At 46.9% G+C, this 21,662-nt stretch overlaps 1 protein-coding gene across 1 annotated transcript in view; it reads right to left on the bottom strand.

Annotated features, from left to right (window-relative positions):
* Positions 1-1,750: 1,750 nt before the first annotated feature.
* The window catches only part of LOC138799759 (FRAS1-related extracellular matrix protein 1-like), a 141,380-nt gene continuing 121,468 nt past the window's right edge, over positions 1,751-21,662 (bottom strand). The window contains exons 30-35 of the mRNA XM_069981330.1: positions 14,061-14,210; positions 10,694-10,920; positions 7,230-7,388; positions 6,564-6,679; positions 2,884-2,969; positions 1,751-2,437 (exon numbers count right to left, since the gene is read on the bottom strand). Of these exons, the coding sequence (XP_069837431.1) occupies positions 2,250-2,437; positions 2,884-2,969; positions 6,564-6,679; positions 7,230-7,388; positions 10,694-10,920; positions 14,061-14,210 (926 nt within the window). The 3' untranslated portion in view covers positions 1,751-2,249. The remainder of the gene's footprint in view (positions 2,438-2,883; positions 2,970-6,563; positions 6,680-7,229; positions 7,389-10,693; positions 10,921-14,060; positions 14,211-21,662) is intronic.

Here is a 21,662-nt window from a genome sequence, read left to right on the forward strand (position 1 = left end):
CAGGCTACTGTGACAAGTGCCCAAGTAACCCTAAACAACCCCGAGACGCAATACCATCCGGTTACCACCGAGTGCCCGACCACCACAAAACTTTATTTTCACCTTTCGCAATTGCAGTCAAATATTGATACTTGCATTATATTTCATAAGAGCTTGGCTATGGCTGTAGCGGGGAACGCCCTCCAATCTGAGGGGCACCATGGAGGATAATGTTCCCCAACCTTTGGCTCTTCATCAACTCCCAACCCCTCAAGCACCATGTAACTGTATGCACTCCCTATGACTTCCATCATGACTGGACAGTCCTTTGTGGCCAGCCATATTGGCTGTTAGGGCATGATGGGAACTGTAAGGAGTTGAGGTGAGAGTAATACCATACACAACCTGAGGACCGACATGGCGCTGTTTTTGGAGGAAAGTAGAAATATTTTTAGCTCCTTTAAGCTAAAAGCGGTTGCCTGGGCTGGATACAGTTGTATTCGATCTGTACAGGTTTCCAGAATCTGGATATAGACAAGAATGTTCCCATTCACTGACTGCAAGCAGGCATTTTAGAAACAATAAATGTAACCACAAAGAGAATGATAACACACAAGAATGTTTCCTTTACATTGGTCACTGCACTTACACCAAGTGAGTCAACACTGTAACCGAATAGAAATATTATAATATTTCTTATCAGAGAAAAAAAAATATTTATCCTCTCCATCTCCTAAATGGATTATTGACCCTACAATACTGTTAAAAGTCAGCTCACTGAGGGATTAGGTTACAGCTGCTTCTAGAAATCTATTGGAAGAAAGGGTGAGGTGAGACACACAAGCTTTCAGTGTTATATCTTACTCCATCGCTGGATTCATAGCTTGCTCTGCTCAGCACTGCTCTATAATGTCAGGCATGCTGCTGCACCAACTAATAAGTGTTATATCTAACCCCAGTGCTGGAGTCATAGCTCAGTACTGCTCTATAAAGTCTTCCACATTGCTGCTTCTGTTAAGTGTTATATCTCTCCCCAGTGCTAATTTACAGCCAACACTGCTCAGTACTGCTCTATAATGCTGCTGTGACTTCTAGTAAGTGTTATATCTCACCCCAGTGCTGGAGTCACAGCCTATTATGCCCAGCACTGCTCTATAATTTTCTCTATGCTGCTGCTGCTAGTTCATTTTATATCTCAATCCAGTGCTGGATTCACAATTTACACTGTTCAGTATTTTTACGCCGGACTTATAAATGTCCCCGCATCTCCGGCGCTACGGAGATTTATGTAGAGGCGGACCGCCTCTACATAAATTCCTTGCGTGTTGGTGCGCACAGCCGAAAACCTACGCCACCTGAAAGGTGGAGTAGGTTTTCGGCGTATCTTTAGGTGTAAAAAATGATAAATCCTGCGGACTCTGAGTCCGCGCCCCCAGTTCCGCCCCCTCAACACCCCCTCCCCGCCCCCCCAAGCCCCCCCCCCCCCCCCCGGCGTACCCGGTGGAAAGGGGCGATTTGCAAATATTTTATTCGCAAATGGCCGTTTTGCGAATAAAATATTCGCAAATCGCCCATTTCCGCCGAAAAATACGCATTTTTGTAATGATACATGTCGCCCTTTGTGTTCAGGTGACTCAGATATTCCAAATAATTCACAATTAAAAAATAAATAAATAAATAAATTTAAAAATTCACAATTAATCAGATAAAAAAATATTTTTTTATTAAATGTAGAAATGATACAAGTATCACCGTATTGTAATGTAGACAATGAAAGGAATTGCATCGGCTGCTCGTTTATTCAAAATAACAGGAATTCACATAAAAAAAAAAATAGGAAAAAAATTATTTTATTTATATGTTTTCAGGAAAAGTTCAGCAACCACTGCAGCTGCCATAAGTGTTTCCATAAGGTCTGTCACCCAGCTTTCCCAGGCTCCTGAACATCATATCTGCTTAGTTATATAGTGAAATACGCAGGTATGGATGCACCTTTGACTTTCAAAAGCCAGGGAAAGTCATAGGGTAATGTTCCACAACCTGTGGCTATCCAGTCGGTTCAAAACTACAACTCCCATCATTCATTGTAATATGGCAAGACCAGGTAGCTACATGGTACATAGGCTCTCGCCTACTGTGTCTCCCGTTCTAATTTGTAAGTTACCATAAAAAGGGTATAAGTCGCCTCCGCCTTCAGGGGGCGCTGTCCCCATGTGATCTGTGATTGGATGAATAAATCCTCCCCATATGCTGCAGGAGGGTGGCGGTTCTTATACAGGTAAGGAGCAGATGTATCGGTGTCTGTGGCCGCAGCTGCTTCTCTGCCATTCTCTCCTCCTCCCCACCAGGACACAACTCTCTGCAGATTCAGGAAGAAGAGTCTTTTTGAAGTTGGTGAAAGTCCATGGCTGTCCGTCCGACCACCGCCAGCTAGAAGGATTCCCCACCAGTCTGAGCCCTGAAATAGAGACGGTATTAAATAATCTGTGTGATTGTCTATAATAAGAAAAAAAAAATGAATGGTTTGTTATGAAAACAGCGCCACATCTGTGCACAGGTTGTGTCTGGTATTGCAGCTCAGCTCTATTAAAGGGGTTATCCAGTGCTACAAAAACATGGCCACTTTCTTTCAGAGACAACATGACTTGTCTCCAGTTCAGGTGCGCTTTGCAATTGAGCTCCATTCACTTCAATGAGCTGAGCAGCAAAACCCCGCCCAAGCGGGAGACAAGAGTGGTGCTGTTTCTGGAAGACAGTGGCTATGTTTTTGTAACGCTGGATAACCCCTTTAAAGTGAATAAGGTTAAGATGCGATACATCAAACAACCTGTAGACAGGGGTGGCACTGTTGTTTGAAGAAAGCAGATGTGTTTTTCTTCTTCTTATTCTTATTCTCTGCCTTACCGATCCAGAATGGCTTTTTGTCAGCAAACTTCCAGAGCCATCTCATTGCCGCGTCTGAGTGCACAATGGTGACATGGCTGCCTTCCCTGCACAAAGCAAAGGATTACACTTCTGCTATAATGCACATGTAAACCATCAGTGTAACTGTCACATACAGCTCTATGTAATGTAATGTAACTTAGATGACTGGACATGTCAGGATGCCCAACCCCTCCAATGTGACCTACCACCTAATGCTTCCCAGGCTTCTCCTTCTTTCCTGAAAAACTCTGTGCAGCTGTGGCTTCTATTCCTTCCACTTTGTAACACTGAGTCTGTGACCTTGCACTTGTCTCCATTCCCCTCCTCACATCATGACTCTGCAACCCATAAGGTCACTGCTTCTTTACCACTGAATTGGCATACTCCTGAAATACTCTGTGCTGCCTGAAAAACTCTGGGCTTCTACTCAGGGGCGTAACTAGGATTCATGGGGCCCCATAGCAAAAAACTGTATGGGGCCCCCCTCCTCAGCATACTCCTGGAAGGAATGCTGCCTCTGGCAATGTGTTGCAAGCCCTACATATACACATGCACCCACATAGCCGCTAGTCTACTGTGCCACCATCTCCCCCTTGTGTACCCTGTCATCGTCTTATCTGTTGCAAAACTACAACTCCTATTATGTGAAATAGTCCTGCATATTACCCCACACTATGCGGGGAGATGTAGTCCTGTATATTACCACACACTATGCTGGGGGATGTAGTCCTGTATATTACCCCACACTATGCTGGGAGATGTAGTCCTGTATATTACCCCACACTATGCGGGGAGATGTAGTCCTGTATATTACCCCACACTATGCGGGGAGATGTAGTCCTGTATATTACCCCACACTATGCTGGGAGATGTAGTCCTGTATGTTACCACACACCATGATGGGAGATGTAGTTCTACAGCCCACCCTATACACAAAGCTGGGGGATGCAGTCCTGCATATTACCACACAGCATGCTGGGAGAAGTAGTTCTACTGTGCCACTGCCTCCCCCCTCCTATACTATGTCAACCTCTAATCCCCTGCAGAACTTCAATCCCCACTATGAACCATCAATAGGAAATGATGAGGGTTGTAGTTCTGCAACTTGAATGTCCACAGGCTGTAAAACTACATCTCCCATCATGAACTGTTACCAGGACATAGTGGGGGTTGTAGTTCTCTGGGGTAATCTCACCTGTCCTGGTTCCTGCTCTGTCCTCTGGTCCTGTGTGGCTTCTGTGCCCGCCTTCCTCTTCTCTCTGGTCTGTGGGGGCACTGATGGTGATGGTAGGGGACAGGGACCCCGCAGAGACGGAGGCCGCAGAGGGACACAGAACGGGGACGGGGGCTGCAGGGGGACACGGGACTGAGACGGAGGCCGCAGGGGGAGACAGAACGGGGCCGGGGGCCGCAGGGGGACACGGGAGATGGAGACGGAGGCCGCAGGGGGACACGGGAGATGGAGACGGAGGCCGCAGGGGGACACGGGACGGAGACCGCAGGCCGCAGGGGGACACAGAACGGGGACACGGGCTGGAGGGGGACACGGGACGGAGACAGAGGCCGCAGGGGGACACAGGACAGGGTGGGAGCTGCAGGGGGCGCGGAGGACGGGAGCCGCAGGACAGGGGAAGGAGGGGACGGGTGCCGCAGGACCAGGGCAGTTTTTAGATCATTTTGGCAACAGGGCGAATCTTGATAAAAGCGTTGCACCCCTAAGAGTTCAACTGAATACAAAATCATCGTACAGGGACTCACAGGTGACGTCTTCTTTGATCTGAGGCGCCATTTTCCTTTTCCTCCATCCGGCCCGGACCACCATGATGATTTCTTGCAGCTACAATTCGTGTCTTCAGAACCTTCCAGACAGACATCTCAGGCTCTGCACATTTCCGGCAACTTCCTTCCCTTTTCCCTCCTATAGGCTCCTAAACTGTAGTAATTCTGCTGCTTGGTGCAGTAAAGTCTGCAAGGTGTGACCTCCATTACACTGACATACAGGATGCTGGGAAAGCTGGGTGACCTCCATTACACACTGACATACAGGATGCTGGGAAAGCTGGGTGACCTCCATTACACTGACATACAGGATGCTGGGAAAGCTGGGTGACCTCCATTACACTGACATACAGGATGCTGGGAAAGCTATGTGACCTCCATTACACTGACATACAGGATGCTGGGAAAGCTGGGTGACCTCCATTACACACTGACATACAGGATGCTGGGAAAGCTGGGTGACCTCCATTATACTGACATACAGGATTAGGGGAGAGCTGTGTGACCTCCATTATACACTGACATACAGGATGCTGGGAAAGCTGGGTGACCTCCATTACACTGACATACAGGATGCGGAGAGCTGGGTGACCTCCATTATACTGACATACAGGATGCTGGGAAAGCTGGGTGACCTCCACTATACTGACATACTGGATGCTGGGAAAACTGGGTGACCACCCCCTGTAATTCCCCTGTGCTGACCTCATTGTAATTCCTCCATGCTGTCCCCATAAAAAAAATCCCCCCTGTGCCCCCCCCCCCATACTACTAATCCCCTCTGCTCCCCCTGCATTGGCAAACACACACACACACACAAAAAAAACAACACATTATACTCACCTTATTCTGGCATAGGAGTCCCTCTCCTCCTCCACTGCCGCCCCTGCAACGTCTTCTCTCTCCATGACGTCACTGCGCTTCTGGAGGGAGATGTCTCCATGTGCTCGGCTGAGCCGGAGCGGTCCGGGGGAGGAGTTACGAAGGGTCCGGGGGCGGAGCTACGGGCGGGCTGGGGGCGGAGCTATCGGTGGGCGGCGGAGCTACGGGCAGGCGATCGGAGGGCAGCCTTGCCAGGTGATGGGGCAGAGGGGCAGGTGATGGGCTGAGCGGGCGGCCGGGGGTGCCCGCAGCTAAGTGGGTGCGCAGGACAGGGGAAGGAGGGGGCGGGTGCCGCAGGGGACGCTGAGGACGGGGGCGGGCCTCATGGCACACTGCGACTTGCCGTTTGCAGCACCCGTGAGGCCCGCTCGGCGGTCGGGTGCTGCGAGTGTCTTCTCAGGGGGCTCGGTCCATTACAGGATCGGGCACCGGGCCCCCTGATAAGGCGGGCCCCGTAGCAGCGGCTACTGCTGCTACGGCGGTAGTTCCGCCACTGCTTCTACTTCTTCTACTGTGTAATGGTCAGCCTCCCTGTCACCTGCAGCACTGTCCTCACTATCCTCAGATAAATGGACTGGTCACTGTCTCTTCACCACAAGACCAGCATATTCCTAAAATACTCTGCACTGTTGAAGTCCTGCCAAAGTCCTCAGCCGGTGACCTCCCCTATGTCTCCTTTCCCCTTCTCACATCATGACCCTGCCCCTGGCACACTTCTCTCCTGAAATACTCTGTGCTGCTTTGGCCCAACTTATTTCTCTATGTAGCTCTCAGCTTGTGACCTTCCAGTCTCTATTCTCCATCTCACATCAGCCCTGTCCTCCCTATCATCACATTAGAGGTCACTGCCCCCACACTGCCCACAAAGCTCCTCCCCTACTGTTGGCTTCCATCATCTGATTGGCTGCAGTGTTCTGTCCCCTCCCCCTTGGCACACTATTCTCATAAGCTCACTACATGCCGCCATGCATTGCCCATAGAGCGCCGCCGCCTCTCACCTTTGTGCACATTGGCGCTCGGCCTCCTCCCAGGTTGACCTCTGGTGGCCGCTGATGTAATAACAGTATTTCTGGTGCAGGCTCCACCCCGCAGGACATCTCCTTGGCTTCTTATCCTGCAAAGCCGAGTCAGAGGGATGAATTCATCACAGTGATCTATGTAATGTAAGCAATTCAATGACATAATCTGATTTATCTCGTTCTGTTCCTGCTGTAATGTCAGTCTGCAAACTATCATCTAATGGCAGGGGATACAGCGACACCCTCCAGATACAATGTCATGCTGACCCCCTCCGCACACGCTGGTGGGTGTCATACAGAACACTGTGGGGAGGCATGCTGCAATATACGGCTTCTATGAGACCCATATGATGGTGGTCCTGGGTCACACTAGATTTATCCTCCCTATGAACCTTTACAAGACAAACTGTGACTGGATGCAACTGTAACAAGCCCTCAGCTGTGAGAAGTATTAGCAGTGGATGTGAACCGAGTTTCTATTCCCTGACAGCAAGCCAAAGGCTGTCCAGGCATGATGGGAGTTGTAGTTTTGCAACAGCTGGGGTCGTAGGTTTCCCATTCCTGATTTACATGGAACAGGAAAATCTTTGACTATAGTTGTATCCTTATATAAAAGAAGAGTTTGCCCATTTCCCATATAGTTACCTGCTCAGGGCTGTTACTCTTCTGCCGCCCTGAATCCAGTAGAGCAGAATCCTGTAGGGGGCGCTCCTGAGCATCAACAGACAGGTCAGAGGGGGCCCCGACAAGCCATATGTCTCCTCTCCGGCTCTGTCCAGCTCCATTTGATGTAATCCCGTGATACTAAATAGACAAAACACAAATCAGATACAGTGATACAATGTAGCGGCTGTGGGTTACGCCATCTCACTGGATTGTTCTTGGAGCTCATAAAACTGTTCCACTATTGTGTAAAGAAAAGCTAAAGTTTTTAAAAGTTTAGTTTGGCCACTTTGGCAGAACCTGCACAATAGTTTGTTTCGGACAGGACCCCCACCTTAGGACCCCCCATACACACACACACACATTAAACAACAAACCAAAGCTGCTGTATACAGCCAAGTGCCAAAAGGTGCAGGGCTTTCCTGGGCAAAAGCATTGGCAATTTTTTTCCGACTTAGGTTACTATTACACGGGCCCGATAGTAACTGTAAACCAGCGCCGATCTGCTAGATTGGCGCTCGTTTACTGAGCCTGTTACACGGCCTGATAACAGTTTAACAAGAGCTGCATGGACATCATTACCGATGTCCTTGCAGCCCTTGCTTATACTCTATACATTACCTATCCATGCTGCAGGGCTCCTCTTGCGGTCCCGGGCAGTGATTGGCTGAGCAGCCTGTCAGCTAAGACAGGCCGCTCTGGAGCTGCAGTGCGCGAACCCGGTGAGAAGAAGATCGCAAGAGGAGCCCTGCAGCATAGATGGGTAATCTACAGAGTTTGGAAATCGTCAGCCGCTGGCCACGCACCAATATTACACGTAGCGATGCGCGGTCGGTGCCCGACAATTATAGGTCCAAACCTATATTAACGATCAGCCGATGATCGTTGTCACCGGCTGATCGTTGTGTTTACACGGAGCGATAATCGGCCGGATAGGGCTGATTCAGCCAACTATCGTTCCGTGTAATAGGGCTCTTATTTGTAGCCTAGTAGTGAAAGCTTCCGACTTATTTGTAGCCTAGTAGTGAAAGCGGCCTCCATTGGTAAAGGACCTATTACACCAAGCGATTATAGGACGTACTTGGTTGATTTCCGGCCGTTCCAGCTGACAATCGTTTGGTGTAATGAATCATGCATGAGGTCGGCTGATCGCGGTCTTTTATCATGTCAGTGGTGGCCTGCTGTTCCTCCCTCCATGTAATAGGAGCAGCGGCAGCAGACAGCTGATGACTTTAATGGCCAGCTTGAGCCATCTATGTATCATCTGGGCAGCCCTTCTTGCTGCTCCCTGTTCGCTGTCTGTGCGAATAATATAGCACAGACAGTGAGGGGGAAGCAAGCACTGAGCTGAAAGGTTGGAGCTCGGTTCCCCCTCAATATCGTGCTGTGCAATACGGCCTTAAGCCATAACATGCATGCCCTCCCCCATTATTACCCCAGTACCCATCAGCACCAAGGGGAGTGCTGGGTACTGGCAGACTATGAAAATGATGTTCCTGAACAGGGCAGTAGCAGGCTGGTATTACCTCCTCAGATTTGTGTTCTTTCAATACAAAATTTTTGCAAAGTTTTAACCATATTCAGGTTCACTGGAATCAATTCGCTCAACACTGACTCTGAGCAAAGCGTTTCCCCCCAGACTGGCAGCACCCCCCTTCTCTCAAACTGTGGCCCCTTTTCTACATCGCTGTTAATAAGGCCTTATTCACACGTGATCACGGACAATATTATAGCCCAATGCTCTCTATTGAGCTATTCACATGTTCTGTTTTTTTCATGGATCCACAGTCTGTTCTGTAAAAAAAAAAGGACATGTCATAACTCGGATGAGATGACAGCATGAATTCCCCCACAGAAGTCTGAGGTCCGTGTTTTTCACGGATTGCACGGATCTGACAGCTGATGTGATGTTATCAGAGTATTAAAGCAGAAATTTTTGCAGAAATCAATAGTACAGGCGATTTTAAGAAACGTTGTAATTGGGTTTATTAGCCGAAAAATGCATTTTTAGGCTATGTTCACACAACATATTAGACCAGCCGTTCTGTGACCCGGCCGGGTCACGAAACCGCCGATCTCTGGCCGGATCGTACCGGCTGGATGATCTGTCCGGCCGCAGAGCTCTGATGCGGGCGCATCAGCGCGCGCCCGCATCAGAGCTTCCCCCTGCACACTATGGAGCAAGCGCACGCTTCATAGTGTGAACTGACAGGGTTTCCCTACGGCCGCAATTCATTGAATTGCGGCCGCAGAAAACTGACATGTCGGTTATTTGCGGGGCCGCACGGGATCCCGGCCGGAGCGTATACGATGTGTATACGATCCCATTGAAACTAAGGCATTGTTCCACCCCGCAAAGACTATGGCCGTTGTGGCCATCGGCAACAACGGCTGTAGTTTTACGTAGTGTGAACATAGCCTTATCATGAAAAAGCAGTTTGAAGCTCTCCCCCCTGTCTTCATGATTTTCTATGGAGAGGGGAGGGGTGGAGGGAGATGAGGCACCAAAACAGGACAACAAAGAGTTAATTTACAGCTACATCACCGGTTATGTCCTCTCACAGTCAGCACTGACTTCTCTGACCTCTGAATACGGCTTTTACACAGGTCCCGCTGTGTAATCATTTGTTCTCTGATCTCTGCTGGCGACTAATCTCCCTCCTCCCCCTCCCCTCTTCATAGGTTACACAGGGCACAACTTGTAAATAAGTCAAGATTTCCTGATAATGAGCAGTGAATGAGAAAGAGGAGAAAGGGGGGGGGGGGGACCTGGGGAAAGGCTTTATAAATGCAGATAATGGCATATTTGTCTAATAAACCCAATTACAAAGTTTTTTTTAAATGTGCCTGTACTATTGATTTCTGCAAAAATAAATAAATAAATAAATAAATAAAGCTGACTTCGTCCACGGACCTTGAAAATCACTGAATGTGTGAATAAGGCCTTAGGCTGCAAGCTGTCAGGGCATGCTGGGAGCTAAAGTTTTGCAGCGGCTTGGAGATGACTGATGTATGGTCTCTCTTCTCCTTCTTTTCTTCCCTTGCACTGTTGCAGCTTCCAGGCTGAGGCTGTAATTTCGGATGTAGAAGATGCGACATGTAAAAGCTTCATCACCCTTAATATTGAGTTATTGAGACCTAAATATGCTTTTTACCAAGCCCTCAATAAGGGTCTTAATCTCATCACAGGAGTCGTGTCATCTTCATCAGCCTGCGCTAATTAAATCGCCGACCGAGGAGCAAGCGTTCTTAGAGGGGATGTCAGCGGCGAGCGCAATTTATTTTAACCACTTACCAAACCTGAAGCAGCTTAATTAGATAATTAGATTTGTGCAATAATCCATAGAAGTTTTTCATTTGCTGGGAAGAACACTATCAATTAGGAATGACTTATACCGTCTCATCTCTTCCCACCCTCATTAATGCAGAAAGTTAAATTAACATACGAGAATGCCGCTTGCAGGGAGCCGCCGTGGTGGTCCGGGCCGGTGGTAGGACAGGTCGCTGCTTCTGGAGCGGTCAGATGGGTGCGGCTTGGTCAGTAAGATCTGGGTGATTTTAGGAGACGTGGCCAGTCTTCCTGCATCCGTGCTTGGCTGGTGCCCCCTGGAGCCGCCGACTATGGCATGATACAGGGTCTCGCCTGGTTTGGGACCCTGGTTCCGGCACTGACCTATATGTAATTCAATAAATACAACAACTAATTATATTAGGAAATGTGAAAACAAGTATAGGCGGCATTCTCAGTGATGTCACTGCTCTCTAGTGATGGATAGGCTGCATTCTCAGTGATGTCACTGCTCTCTAGTGATGGATAGGCTGTATTCTCAGTGATGTCGCTGCTTTCTAGTGATGGATAGGCTGTATTCTCAGTGATGTCACTGCTCTCTAGTGATGGATAGGCTGTATTCTCAGTGATGTCACTGCTGCCCCTATAGTGATGAATAGGCTGTATTCTCAGTGATGTCACTGCTGCTCTCTAGTGATGGATAGGCTGTATTCTCAGTGATGTCACTGCTCTCTAGTGATGGATAGGCTGTATTCTCAGTGATGTCACTGCTCTTTAGTGATGGATAGGCTGTATTCTTAGTGATGTCACTGCTCTCTAGTGATGGATAGACTGTATTCTTAGTGATGTCACTGCTCTCTAGTGATGGATAGGCTGTATTCTCAGTGATGTCACTGCTCTAGTGATTGTTAGGCTGTATTCTTAGTGATGTCACTGCTGCTCTCTAGTGATGGATAGGCTGTATTCTCAGTGATGTCACTGCTCTCTAGTGAGGGATAGGCTGTATTCTCAGTAATGTCACTGCTCTCTAGTGATGGATAGGCTGTATTCTCAGTGATGTCACTGCTCTCTAGTGATGGATAGGCTGTATTCTCAGTGATGTCACTGCTTTTTAGTGATGGATAGGCTGTATTCTCAGTGATGCCACTGCTCTCTAGTGATGGATAGGCTGTATTCTCAGTGATGTCACTTCAGAAAGAGGATGCACCTTGGGACTCTTAGGCACTGTTAGCTACTGTTGGGTGACAGTGATTACCACCATTATGGGGGAGATTTGGCACCTGGTAAATGTGTGGTGTCCCACCATCAAGTGCTTTAGGCACCTGTTGCACAGTTCTCACTCCAGGTTAAGTGCTGATGAAGTAGTTTACAGTTTCACCACTAGGTGTCAGTGCTATCTATAGGTCTTGTTACTCCTTGCACAGCTGAGGAAGGTAATGGGTTACTGTTATTATTGTACCATGTATTCAGTGCTAACCAATAGGAGGTGCTTTCTACCTCTCTTCTACTCTACTTCTCTCAACACCTCCTTAAGTACAAACAAGTTCCAGCACTAAAGTCTATGTGAAGATTTATCTATTCTACTGAAGTGTATTGTATTACTGAAGGATTGCACAGTTAGGCTGGGTTCACACTACGTATATTTCAGTCAGTATTGTGGTCCTCATATTGCAACCAAAACCAGGAGTGGATTAAAAACACAGAAAGGATCTGTTCACATAATGTTGAAATTGAGTGGATGGCCGCCATATACCAGTAAATAACGGCCATTATTTCAATATAACAGCCGTTGTTCTAAAATAACAGCAAATAATTGCCATTAAATGGCGGCCATCCACTCTATTTCAACATTGTGTGAACAGATCCTTTCTGTGTTTTTAATCCACTCCTGGTTTGGGTTGCAATATGAGGACCACAATACTGACTGAAATATACGTAGTGTGAACCCAGCCTAAAGCTGTTCTATTTTTATATCACTGGGACTCTGTCATACTTTATCCGCACCAGCACCCATACAGACACAAGCCGCACACCTTGGGTTAATTTTTCCCTTTTCTGTGCGTGGCGGTACCAATAGTTCAGGTGGGTCAGTTGCCACTCAGGACTACCGTAACAAAAGCCCTAGGGTCCCTCTACAACCCGGCAGATCACCAACCATTGGGAAACCCAGCCAGCCACCTAAACAAAGCAGGTACCAACATCACACCTGTCTGCTGGACTAGCAGTGGAGTCACGACAATACCATCTCTGGCTGAGCTGTCAGGCATACACCATATAGTGCCTCAAGTGAACTTCCACCACAAATGGAACATCTGTCTCTCTGCTCTTCTACAATCTCCAAACAATCTCCAAAATGAGTGCAGGTTCCATCAACCGCTGGGGAAGGAAAATGGGCCTTTTTCTTTGTGGCATGGGCCTCATAGCAGCCCCAGAATGTTTATAATAGGTCTATCCCTGGAGCACATGCTGCCTATCATAACTGGAGGAAGGACCACAAATAAATAGATCAAGGAGATGACGCTTGTGTCACATTTGTCCACTAGGTGTCACTCTTGACCCAGATTTTGGCCTGTAGATATGAAACTACATCTCGGTGTCAGAGCTCCATCTATCAGAATAAGCTCATATCACCTAATATTATCTGTGGGGTCTGGTAAAAAGTGAACTGCTCAATGCATCATTATATAGAGGGCGACGCTGAACACTGAAATGGCAAGGAACAGCCGTTAGCATTGTACTGTATTGTACTGTCACAAGTGAAATAGTTTATGTTCTCTAATAGAGTACAATGAGAACACTTCCTGTCACCGTATTCTGGCAGCTCAGTGTTATCATAGGGATGTTCAGATTCATAGACACCAATAGGATCTCTGCTTTTATTCTGTGCTAAAAAGTGATGGCTTAATTTTAATTTATTGCTATAAAATCCAGAGTCCCTATGATGAGGGTGGAATGTCATAGTACAAGAAGTGTTGTCATAGGGACACAGACTGCTTGTGACTTTCATCAACTAGTATTTTTCTAAAGAATTTACCCTAAATCTGTTCTTTATTGTTTCGGATTGGAGGAGTCTGTTAGGGGTTGTCTTCAAAATTCCTTTACATCACTGTCAATCTGTGATGTCATCAATATTTGATCAGAAGCTTTATTACAACCCTTCCCATTCATGTTAAAGGATAGTGATCGTGATTGTTGAGGTCCAGTGACCAGGACACTGTTTTATAAGGGATGGCACCAGTTAGATACTGTACCTAACCTAAAAATTTAGATACATGGGGGAGATTTATCAAACATGGTGTAAAGTGAAACTGGCTCAGTTGCCCCTAGCAACCAATCAGATTCCACCTCTCATTCCTCACAGACTCTTTGGAAAATGAAAGGTGGAATGTGATTGGTTGCTAGGGGCAACTGAGCCAATTCTACTTTACACCAGGTTTGATAAATCTCCCCCTATCTGTTACCCTGGATCTAGCCTGTAGATGCAGCATTCACCTGATTGGTCGACAAGTAGACTCCGCCCTCACCTTGTCGTAGATCCGTTATCTCCACCGTGGCCTCAGTAATTTTGCCCAGTACAGCGTTCTTGGGTGACCTTAGAATAACTTTAAGGAATTCATGGTTCTCCTCCAGACCGTCGTTCTTCAAGTAAATATTCCAAGATTTTGTGGAAACGGCTGAAAGAAAAACGAAAAATAAATCAATGGTGAGAGTAAAAGGTCAACAAACACATGAAGAAAATACCTCAGTGTAGGCAGCCATAGATAGACCAGGATGAAGAGGAGTCACATGACTATTGATAATACACAGGCTTTACCAATAGTCAGGCATGGTCATCAATATCAGACTGACTTCTGGCACTCCCACTGATCAGCTGATTGAAGGAATTGTAGTGATCTTCCGCGTCCCCTTCATTGTTTACTAGTAACAGCGCCATATATTGTGTAGTGGCCGAATCTGGTACTGCATGCTCAGATTCATTGGTCCTTTCATTTAGTTCAGGGGTAGGGAACCTTTTCTCTCCAGCTGTTGCAAAATTACAACTCCCATCATGCCTGGACAGCCAAAGGCTGTCCAGGCATGATGGGAGTTGTAGTTTTGCAACAGCTGGAGAGCCAAGGTTCCTTACCCCTGATTTAGCTGATGTACCCCCAACCATGTTATAATGATGACCTATTCTTACATGAGTGTTCTAATGCATTCAGAGTTAAATTTTTTTGTACACCAGACAACTGGTGCATTTGCTTAATAAATTCCTAAAAATGTGCTTTTTTAGTACTTGCTGTAGTCGTAGTCATTATGAACAAAATTTTTATTTTTTTGGAAACCCATTTTATTACTTATAATCTGACCGAGTGATGTGCTGCTGCTAAGATCACCAGAGATTAGCTGTATTCTGTGCAGGAACCAGGCAGCGCCTACACAGGTGAAGTGCAGCATTTCACATTTCCTATTTAGGTATGCTGGGTCACCATTCAGCACTATGGCTAATAATTTTGAGTTCTGATTGATAACTTCTTGACAAGTTCTTTACTCTATTGTTTGACTATAAGTTTTGTAAACTAGACAACCCCTGAAAACTGTTACAGCTGCAACAAAGTGGAGAGACTCCTTGCCATAAGCATCAAGCTTAGTTGCAGAGGACAGCGCCATCTATCTGATAATTGAGAAACTTCACCTGCAACTGTCAAGGAAAAAAAAAAAAAAGAGCAGAAACATTTTAGATCTTTAAGTAAATCATGTAAGTAAATGTAAGGGGGACAGATGTCATTTTTATAAAGCGGTAAGTAGATTTAATGGGATTTCTAATGAAATGCTTTCTCAAACTACAACCTTTAATTGAGCGCTGACCCGTGTAGCTTTCAAGGATTTGATTTACTGGAACGTTTTATTTTGCTGGAATTCATCAGGATGAATAAATTAGCTTTGTACCGGTAACTGGATTATAAATTACATGTTAGCTGTTGTACGGAGTGTGAGGGGCGGCCGGGGACCAGAGTGGGGCGCTGCGATCTGCAACTTCCTGCAGAGCTTACGAGTGAATTTAGAGTTTTTGGGTGGTTTTATAATATAAGAAAGAAAATTAAAGGGGTAAATATATCAACAGTGACAGTGTATAAGGGTCTTATATGAGGTATTTGTTTTCTCCTCTGCATTAGGGGCCCACCCTAAAGGGTTAAAAATTGGAGATACTACATATAAACAATTGACAAAAAAATACCAGTAATTCCAGCATTCGCACTGTATAGTGCATGAAAGCAGAATTCGGAATTCAGCTCTGTGTGTCCAAAGAGATAAGCCATTACTCCCCTTCTGTGTCACACAATTGGCTGTGAAGCATCTTGCTGCAGCAGGAGCCTCTCCCCATTATCCCGCCTGCATCAGGATATCAGGAATGGGAAGCCACACCCTCAACTAAGACTCCGCCCCTCAAGTGTTTGCCATACAAAGTGATTGATCAGAGTTTAAAGGAGAAGTCCGGCCAAAACTATTTTTTAATATGTTATTACTTATGGAAAGTTAGACAAATTTCTAATGTACATTAATTATGGGAAAGGCACATATAGGGCTATTTCCCTTAATTTAGTAGATCAGGGAGACTTCAGATTATCTAAAAAACCGTGACGTCACGAATCAGGGGTGTAATTACAATGGAGTGTCCAGCAGGGGCGCACTATATATAGAAGTCAATGAGTACCATTGACTTCTATATATAGTGCGCCCCTGCTGGACACTCCATTGGAATTACAATGGATGTGTATGTAAATGTAATATACAGTGTTTTTGATTGAATACATTTATGCAATACTTTGGGGAGCAAGTGTCTTTGCTCCCCAAAGTATTCCATAAATGTAATCAATCAGTACATCACAGTAAGCCCGCCGAACTGTCGCCGCTGCTCTGGACTACACTTAACTACTACTCTCATCACATGGGTCATAGCATGAGCAGGTGATGGGAGGTAGTAGCTGGGTTATATGGCTGAGATCGCCGCCGCCGCTGATGCTGCCGCGCAGGGGAGCCGCTCATCACTGTGCAGCAGCTATCATCCCCCTCCACTCCCCCCTCCTGCTTTTTCCGGGATCCGGGCATACTATCTCATGGCTGACTCCCCGCCCGGCCGCCGCTCTTCGATCACACCTGCCGGCGGCCGGGAGTCAGCCATCAGATAGTGTAAAGTTTGCCTGGATCCCGGAAGAAGTGATGTAATGTACTGATTGATTACATTTATGGAATACTTTGGGGAGCAAGGACACTTGCTCCCCAAAGTATTCCATAAATGTATTTAATCAAAAACACTGTATATTACATTTACATACACATCCATTGTAATTCCAATGGAGTGTCCAGCAGGGGCGCACTATATATAGAAGTCAATGGTACTCATTGACTTCTATATATAGTGCGCCCCTGCTGGACACTCCATTGGAATTACAATGGATGTGTATGTAAATGTAATATACAGTGTTTTAATTACAATATGTGCATTTCCCATAATTAATGTACATTTGAAATTTGCTTAACTTTCCATAAGTAATAACATATTTAAAAATAGTTTGGGCTGGAGTTGTCCTTTAAAGCAGCACATTGGGCAATGCTAACCAGCTGATAGATTCTAATAGGGCAATGGACAGGGAGGTTACATGTACCTTAAAGGAGAAGTCAAGCGAAAATTTTTATTAAAGTATTGTATTAGCACCCAAAAGTTATACAAACCACCAATATACACTTATTATGGGAAATGCGCATGAAGTGCTTTTTTCCCTGCACTTCCTACTGCATCAAGGCTTCACTTCCTGGATAACATGGTGATGTCACTTTGTGGATAAAATGGTGATGTCACAACCCGACTCCCAGAGCTGTGCAGGCTGTGGCTGCTGGAGAGGATGATGGCAGAGGGATGCTCAGTGTGATGTCACTTCCTCGATAATATGGTGATGTCACTTCCTGGATAAAATGGTGATGTCACAACCCGACTCCCAGAGCTGTGCGGGCTGTGGCTGCTGGAGAGGATGATGGCAGGGGGACACTGAGGGACACAGGGCACTGGAGGGACACTGAGCATCCCTCTGTCATCATCCTCTCCAGCAGCCACCGCCCACATAGCTCTGGGAGTCGGGTCGTGACATCACCATTTTATCCAGGAAGTGAGATCATCATTTTATCCAGGAAGTGAAGCCTTGATGCAGTAGTAAGTGTAGGTAGATAGAAAGATAGATAGGAGATAGATAGATATGGTTTAGATAATACTCCATGGCAACTCCAAATAGTGTCTCAACGTGAATCAAATTTATTCCATCTTGTGATAAATCAAAGTTAACAGTGCAGCACAGCAAATGTCAGGATTATCTGAACTATATTGAACAGGTCCGTGGTTAAGACCAATCTACTGGCTGCTTTTTGGTGTATTGAAGCTAGATAGATAGGAGAGAAATAGATAGAAAATAGATAGATAGAAGATACATAGATAGGAGATAGATAGATAGATAGATAGATAGATAGATAGGAGATAGATAGACAGTGTTAGGGCTCGGCCACACTAGCGTTTTTCTTTGTTTCTAACGGATCCGTCTATATTAATTAAACTGATGAGCAGACTGATGCAAACGGATTGCATCTTTTTTTAATGGTCCGTTTGTATTTTGGCTTAAAAAAAATGACTTTTGTACATCAGTTTGCATCCGTTTGCATCAGTCAGCATCCGTTTTTCTATCAATTTATTTTTCTTCTTTGGTTTCTTGCTGTTTCTGCGCATGCTCAGTGCAAAAACGGATGAAAAAAAAAAACGGATGTGAACGGAAATACCTTCCGTTTTAGATCCGTCCTCATTGACTACAATGTAAAAAAAAAAACGGAAGTGCACTTTCCGTTCGTGATCCATTTTTTTTAAGCGGAAAGAAAAATACTGCAAACACTATTTTTTCTTCCGTTCAAAAAAACGGATCTTTAACGGATTGCATGCAAACGGAGCACAATTAGGGCAAACAGAGCACACTAAAATATCATGGGAGTCTATGGGGATTTTAACGGATGGTAGACGGAATGGTGCCGGATGGTCAAACGCTACCCCTTATGAAATCATGTCTATCTGGGAGAAATCTTAGGTCAACCGACAGGAACACACAACGCCACCTGGGTTCTCTGTTACTACTACCACATATATTCTAAATACAGAAATTGTTATAGAAAATCTTATCAGCACTGGGCATGTAGAGAAATAATACAAAATACTAAATACAAAAGAGGCTTGTTATGATTTAACCCTTCAGAGCCCTTTAAAACCATCAGGGGAGTAGAAAAGCTGATTGGCTATCGCGCGCCCCCAGCCCCGCTCATCCGCAGCCCGGCCCCACGGTCAACCGCAGCCCCCTGCGCCGCCCCGATCGCCACCCCTGCCGCCGCTCTGATCGCCACCCCCACGCCCCGATCACCACCCCCGCCGCCGCTCTGATCACCAGCCCCGCTGCCCCGATCGCCACCCCCGCCGCTCTGATCGCCACCCCCGCCACCACCGCCACTCTGATCGCCACCCCCGCTGCCCCGATCGCCACCCCCGCCGCCGGCACTCTGATTGCCAGCCCCCCGCCGCCGCACCGATCGCCGCCGCCGCCCCGGCCGCGAGCATACGTTACCTGCTCCGCGTACCAGTCTTCGAAATCCCCGACTCCCCTCTTCATTGCATTGTTTGGCTGAACAGGGGAACCTGGAATTTCAAACGGCTCCTCTTCAGCCAATCAGTAGTGAAGAGGAGCACTGATTGGCTGAAGAGGAGCCGTTTGCAATTCCCGGCTCCCCTCTTCAGCCAATCAATGCACTGAAGAGGGGGGCCGGGGATTTCAAAGACCTGCTACGCGGAGCAGGTAACGTATGCTCGCGGCCGGGGCGGCCGCGTCAGAGGGCGGGGACAATCGGAGCGGCGGGGGTGGCGATCGGAGCGAAGGTGGGGGTGGCGATCGGGGCGGCGAGGGTGGCGATCGGGGCGGCGATCAGAGCGGCGGCGATCAGAGCGGCAGCGGGGATGGCGATCGAGCCGGCGCAGGGGGCTGCGGATGACCGGGGGGCCGGGCTGCGAGCGGGGGGCCGGGCGGCGCTGCGGGCGGCCAGACTTTCACGCGATGACTGTTTACACGGAACGATTGGTGAATTTTTTTGTGAACAACAAAGGACGATTTGATAACATGTTGAAAGATCAAAATGAACTATTTCTCGTTTGTCGTTTGATCGTTCGCTGCGTTTACACGTACGATTGTCGTTCGAATTCGATCGTTATCGCGCAAATTCGCACAATAATCGTTACGTGTATCCAACTGGACGGGGGAGAGGATCCCCCTGGGTTCTGGGACACGTGGGAGAAAGACTTGTCAGCCATAATATCCCCTGAGGACAGGCTGAAAGCACACATCTTCACACAAACTGTCCACTGCCTGTTCCGCTCAGGAGCGGAGTTATAAAGTTCTATCCCGATGGTACCGGGTCCCCACTAAAGTACATTCCATGTTCCCGTCTGTGCAGGATCTGTGCTGGCGGTGTAACAGTGAGAGGGGCACTATGCTCCACATGTGGTGGGGGTGTGACAAGCTGACTCCGTTCTGGTCAGGTGTTTTTGATGCCTTCCGGGCGATTTCGGGGCAGTCGGCACCTATGACGCCTCAGGTGGCACTCCTCTCTATTCTCCCTGGTGCTGTAGGCCGACAGAAAAAGAGTATTTTACATTTCTGTCTGTCTGCAGCTCGGACGGTTATTCCTCGCCATTGGCGTTCCACGCAGGTTCCCACCCTGGCAGAGTGGCAAGCCGAAATGTCGCACCTCCACCGTATGGAGGAGCTGTCGGCTGAGGCCTCGGGATCCAACAAAAGGTACAAGACAGTGTGGTTACCTTGGCTGCTATTCCGGGATACTCCTGCATTTCAGACATTGTTTACTGCTGGGGTACCTCCTGAGTTACTCACTTAATTTTCTGCCGCTCTCTCCCCCGGGGGAGATGATCTCTTTGGTCAGGGCAAGTACCCCCTTCTTCCCCTATCCGGCCCTCCTTCTACTTTCCCTACTTTTATACTCCCTTCTATATCTCTTTCTTCTCACTTTCTTCGCTGAAAGGTCTATGTTCGGAGAGATGCTCCTCGAGCGCGTTGTAGTTCCTTAGTATCCAGCTATCATTTCGCTTGGGGGGTGCGCGGGGCTTCGGTTCAGCCTCCTAGGTATACCGCTGCATCTGGACACTGCATTCACCTAGGGGAGCTCCTCTCGCACCATTTCCTATCTACAGCGGATTTGTGTTACTATGTGTTGTAACCTTGTGGGTCCATGTCTATTGTGATGGACTCCTCTTTGTATTTGTATTTTCCTGTTTTTACTTAAACTTTGAATAAAAACTGATTATACATAATCGTTACATGTAAACGCACCTTAGGCTGGGTTCACACTATGTATATTTGAGGCTGTATTTGTGAGGCTGTATAGCAACCAAAACCAGGAGTGGATTGAAAACACAGAAAGGCTATGTTCACATAATGTTGTAATTGAGTGGATGGCCGTCATTTAATGGCAAATTTTTGCTGTTATTTTAAAACAACGGCTGTTATATTGAAATGATGGCAGTTATTTACCGTTATATGACGGCCATCCACTCAATTTCAACATTGTGTGAACAGAGCCTTTCTGTGTTTTCAATCCACTCCTGGTTTTGGTTGCTATGAGGACCTGACTTGAGGACCAAATACTGCCTGAAATATACAGTGTGTGAACCCAGCCTTAGTCAATAACCAACAATGAGTGCACAGACTGGGTTAGGGCCCTTTTACACAGAAAGATTATCTGACAGATTATCTGCCAAAGATTTGAAGCCAAAGCCAGGAACAGACTATAAACAGAGATCAGGTCATACAGGAAAGCCTGAGATTCCTCTTCTTTTTAAATCCAGTCCTGGCCTTGGCTTTAAATCTTTGGCAGATAATCTGTCAGATAATCTTTCTGTGTAAAAGGGCCAGGATTCTGGTCCAGAACATCATTAGACCATCCCCCTGATCTCCAAGCACAGACACCTGAGAACAAGACAGATCCTGCTGTTACCTGTCAGTAACAGCAGAACCAGAACACAGATTAACCTTGACATGGCCAGACAGAACTCA

The sequence above is a fragment of the Dendropsophus ebraccatus genome, chromosome 8 (genome assembly GCF_027789765.1).
Source record: "Dendropsophus ebraccatus isolate aDenEbr1 chromosome 8, aDenEbr1.pat, whole genome shotgun sequence".
In the NCBI taxonomy this organism is placed as follows: domain Eukaryota; kingdom Metazoa; phylum Chordata; class Amphibia; order Anura; family Hylidae; genus Dendropsophus; species Dendropsophus ebraccatus.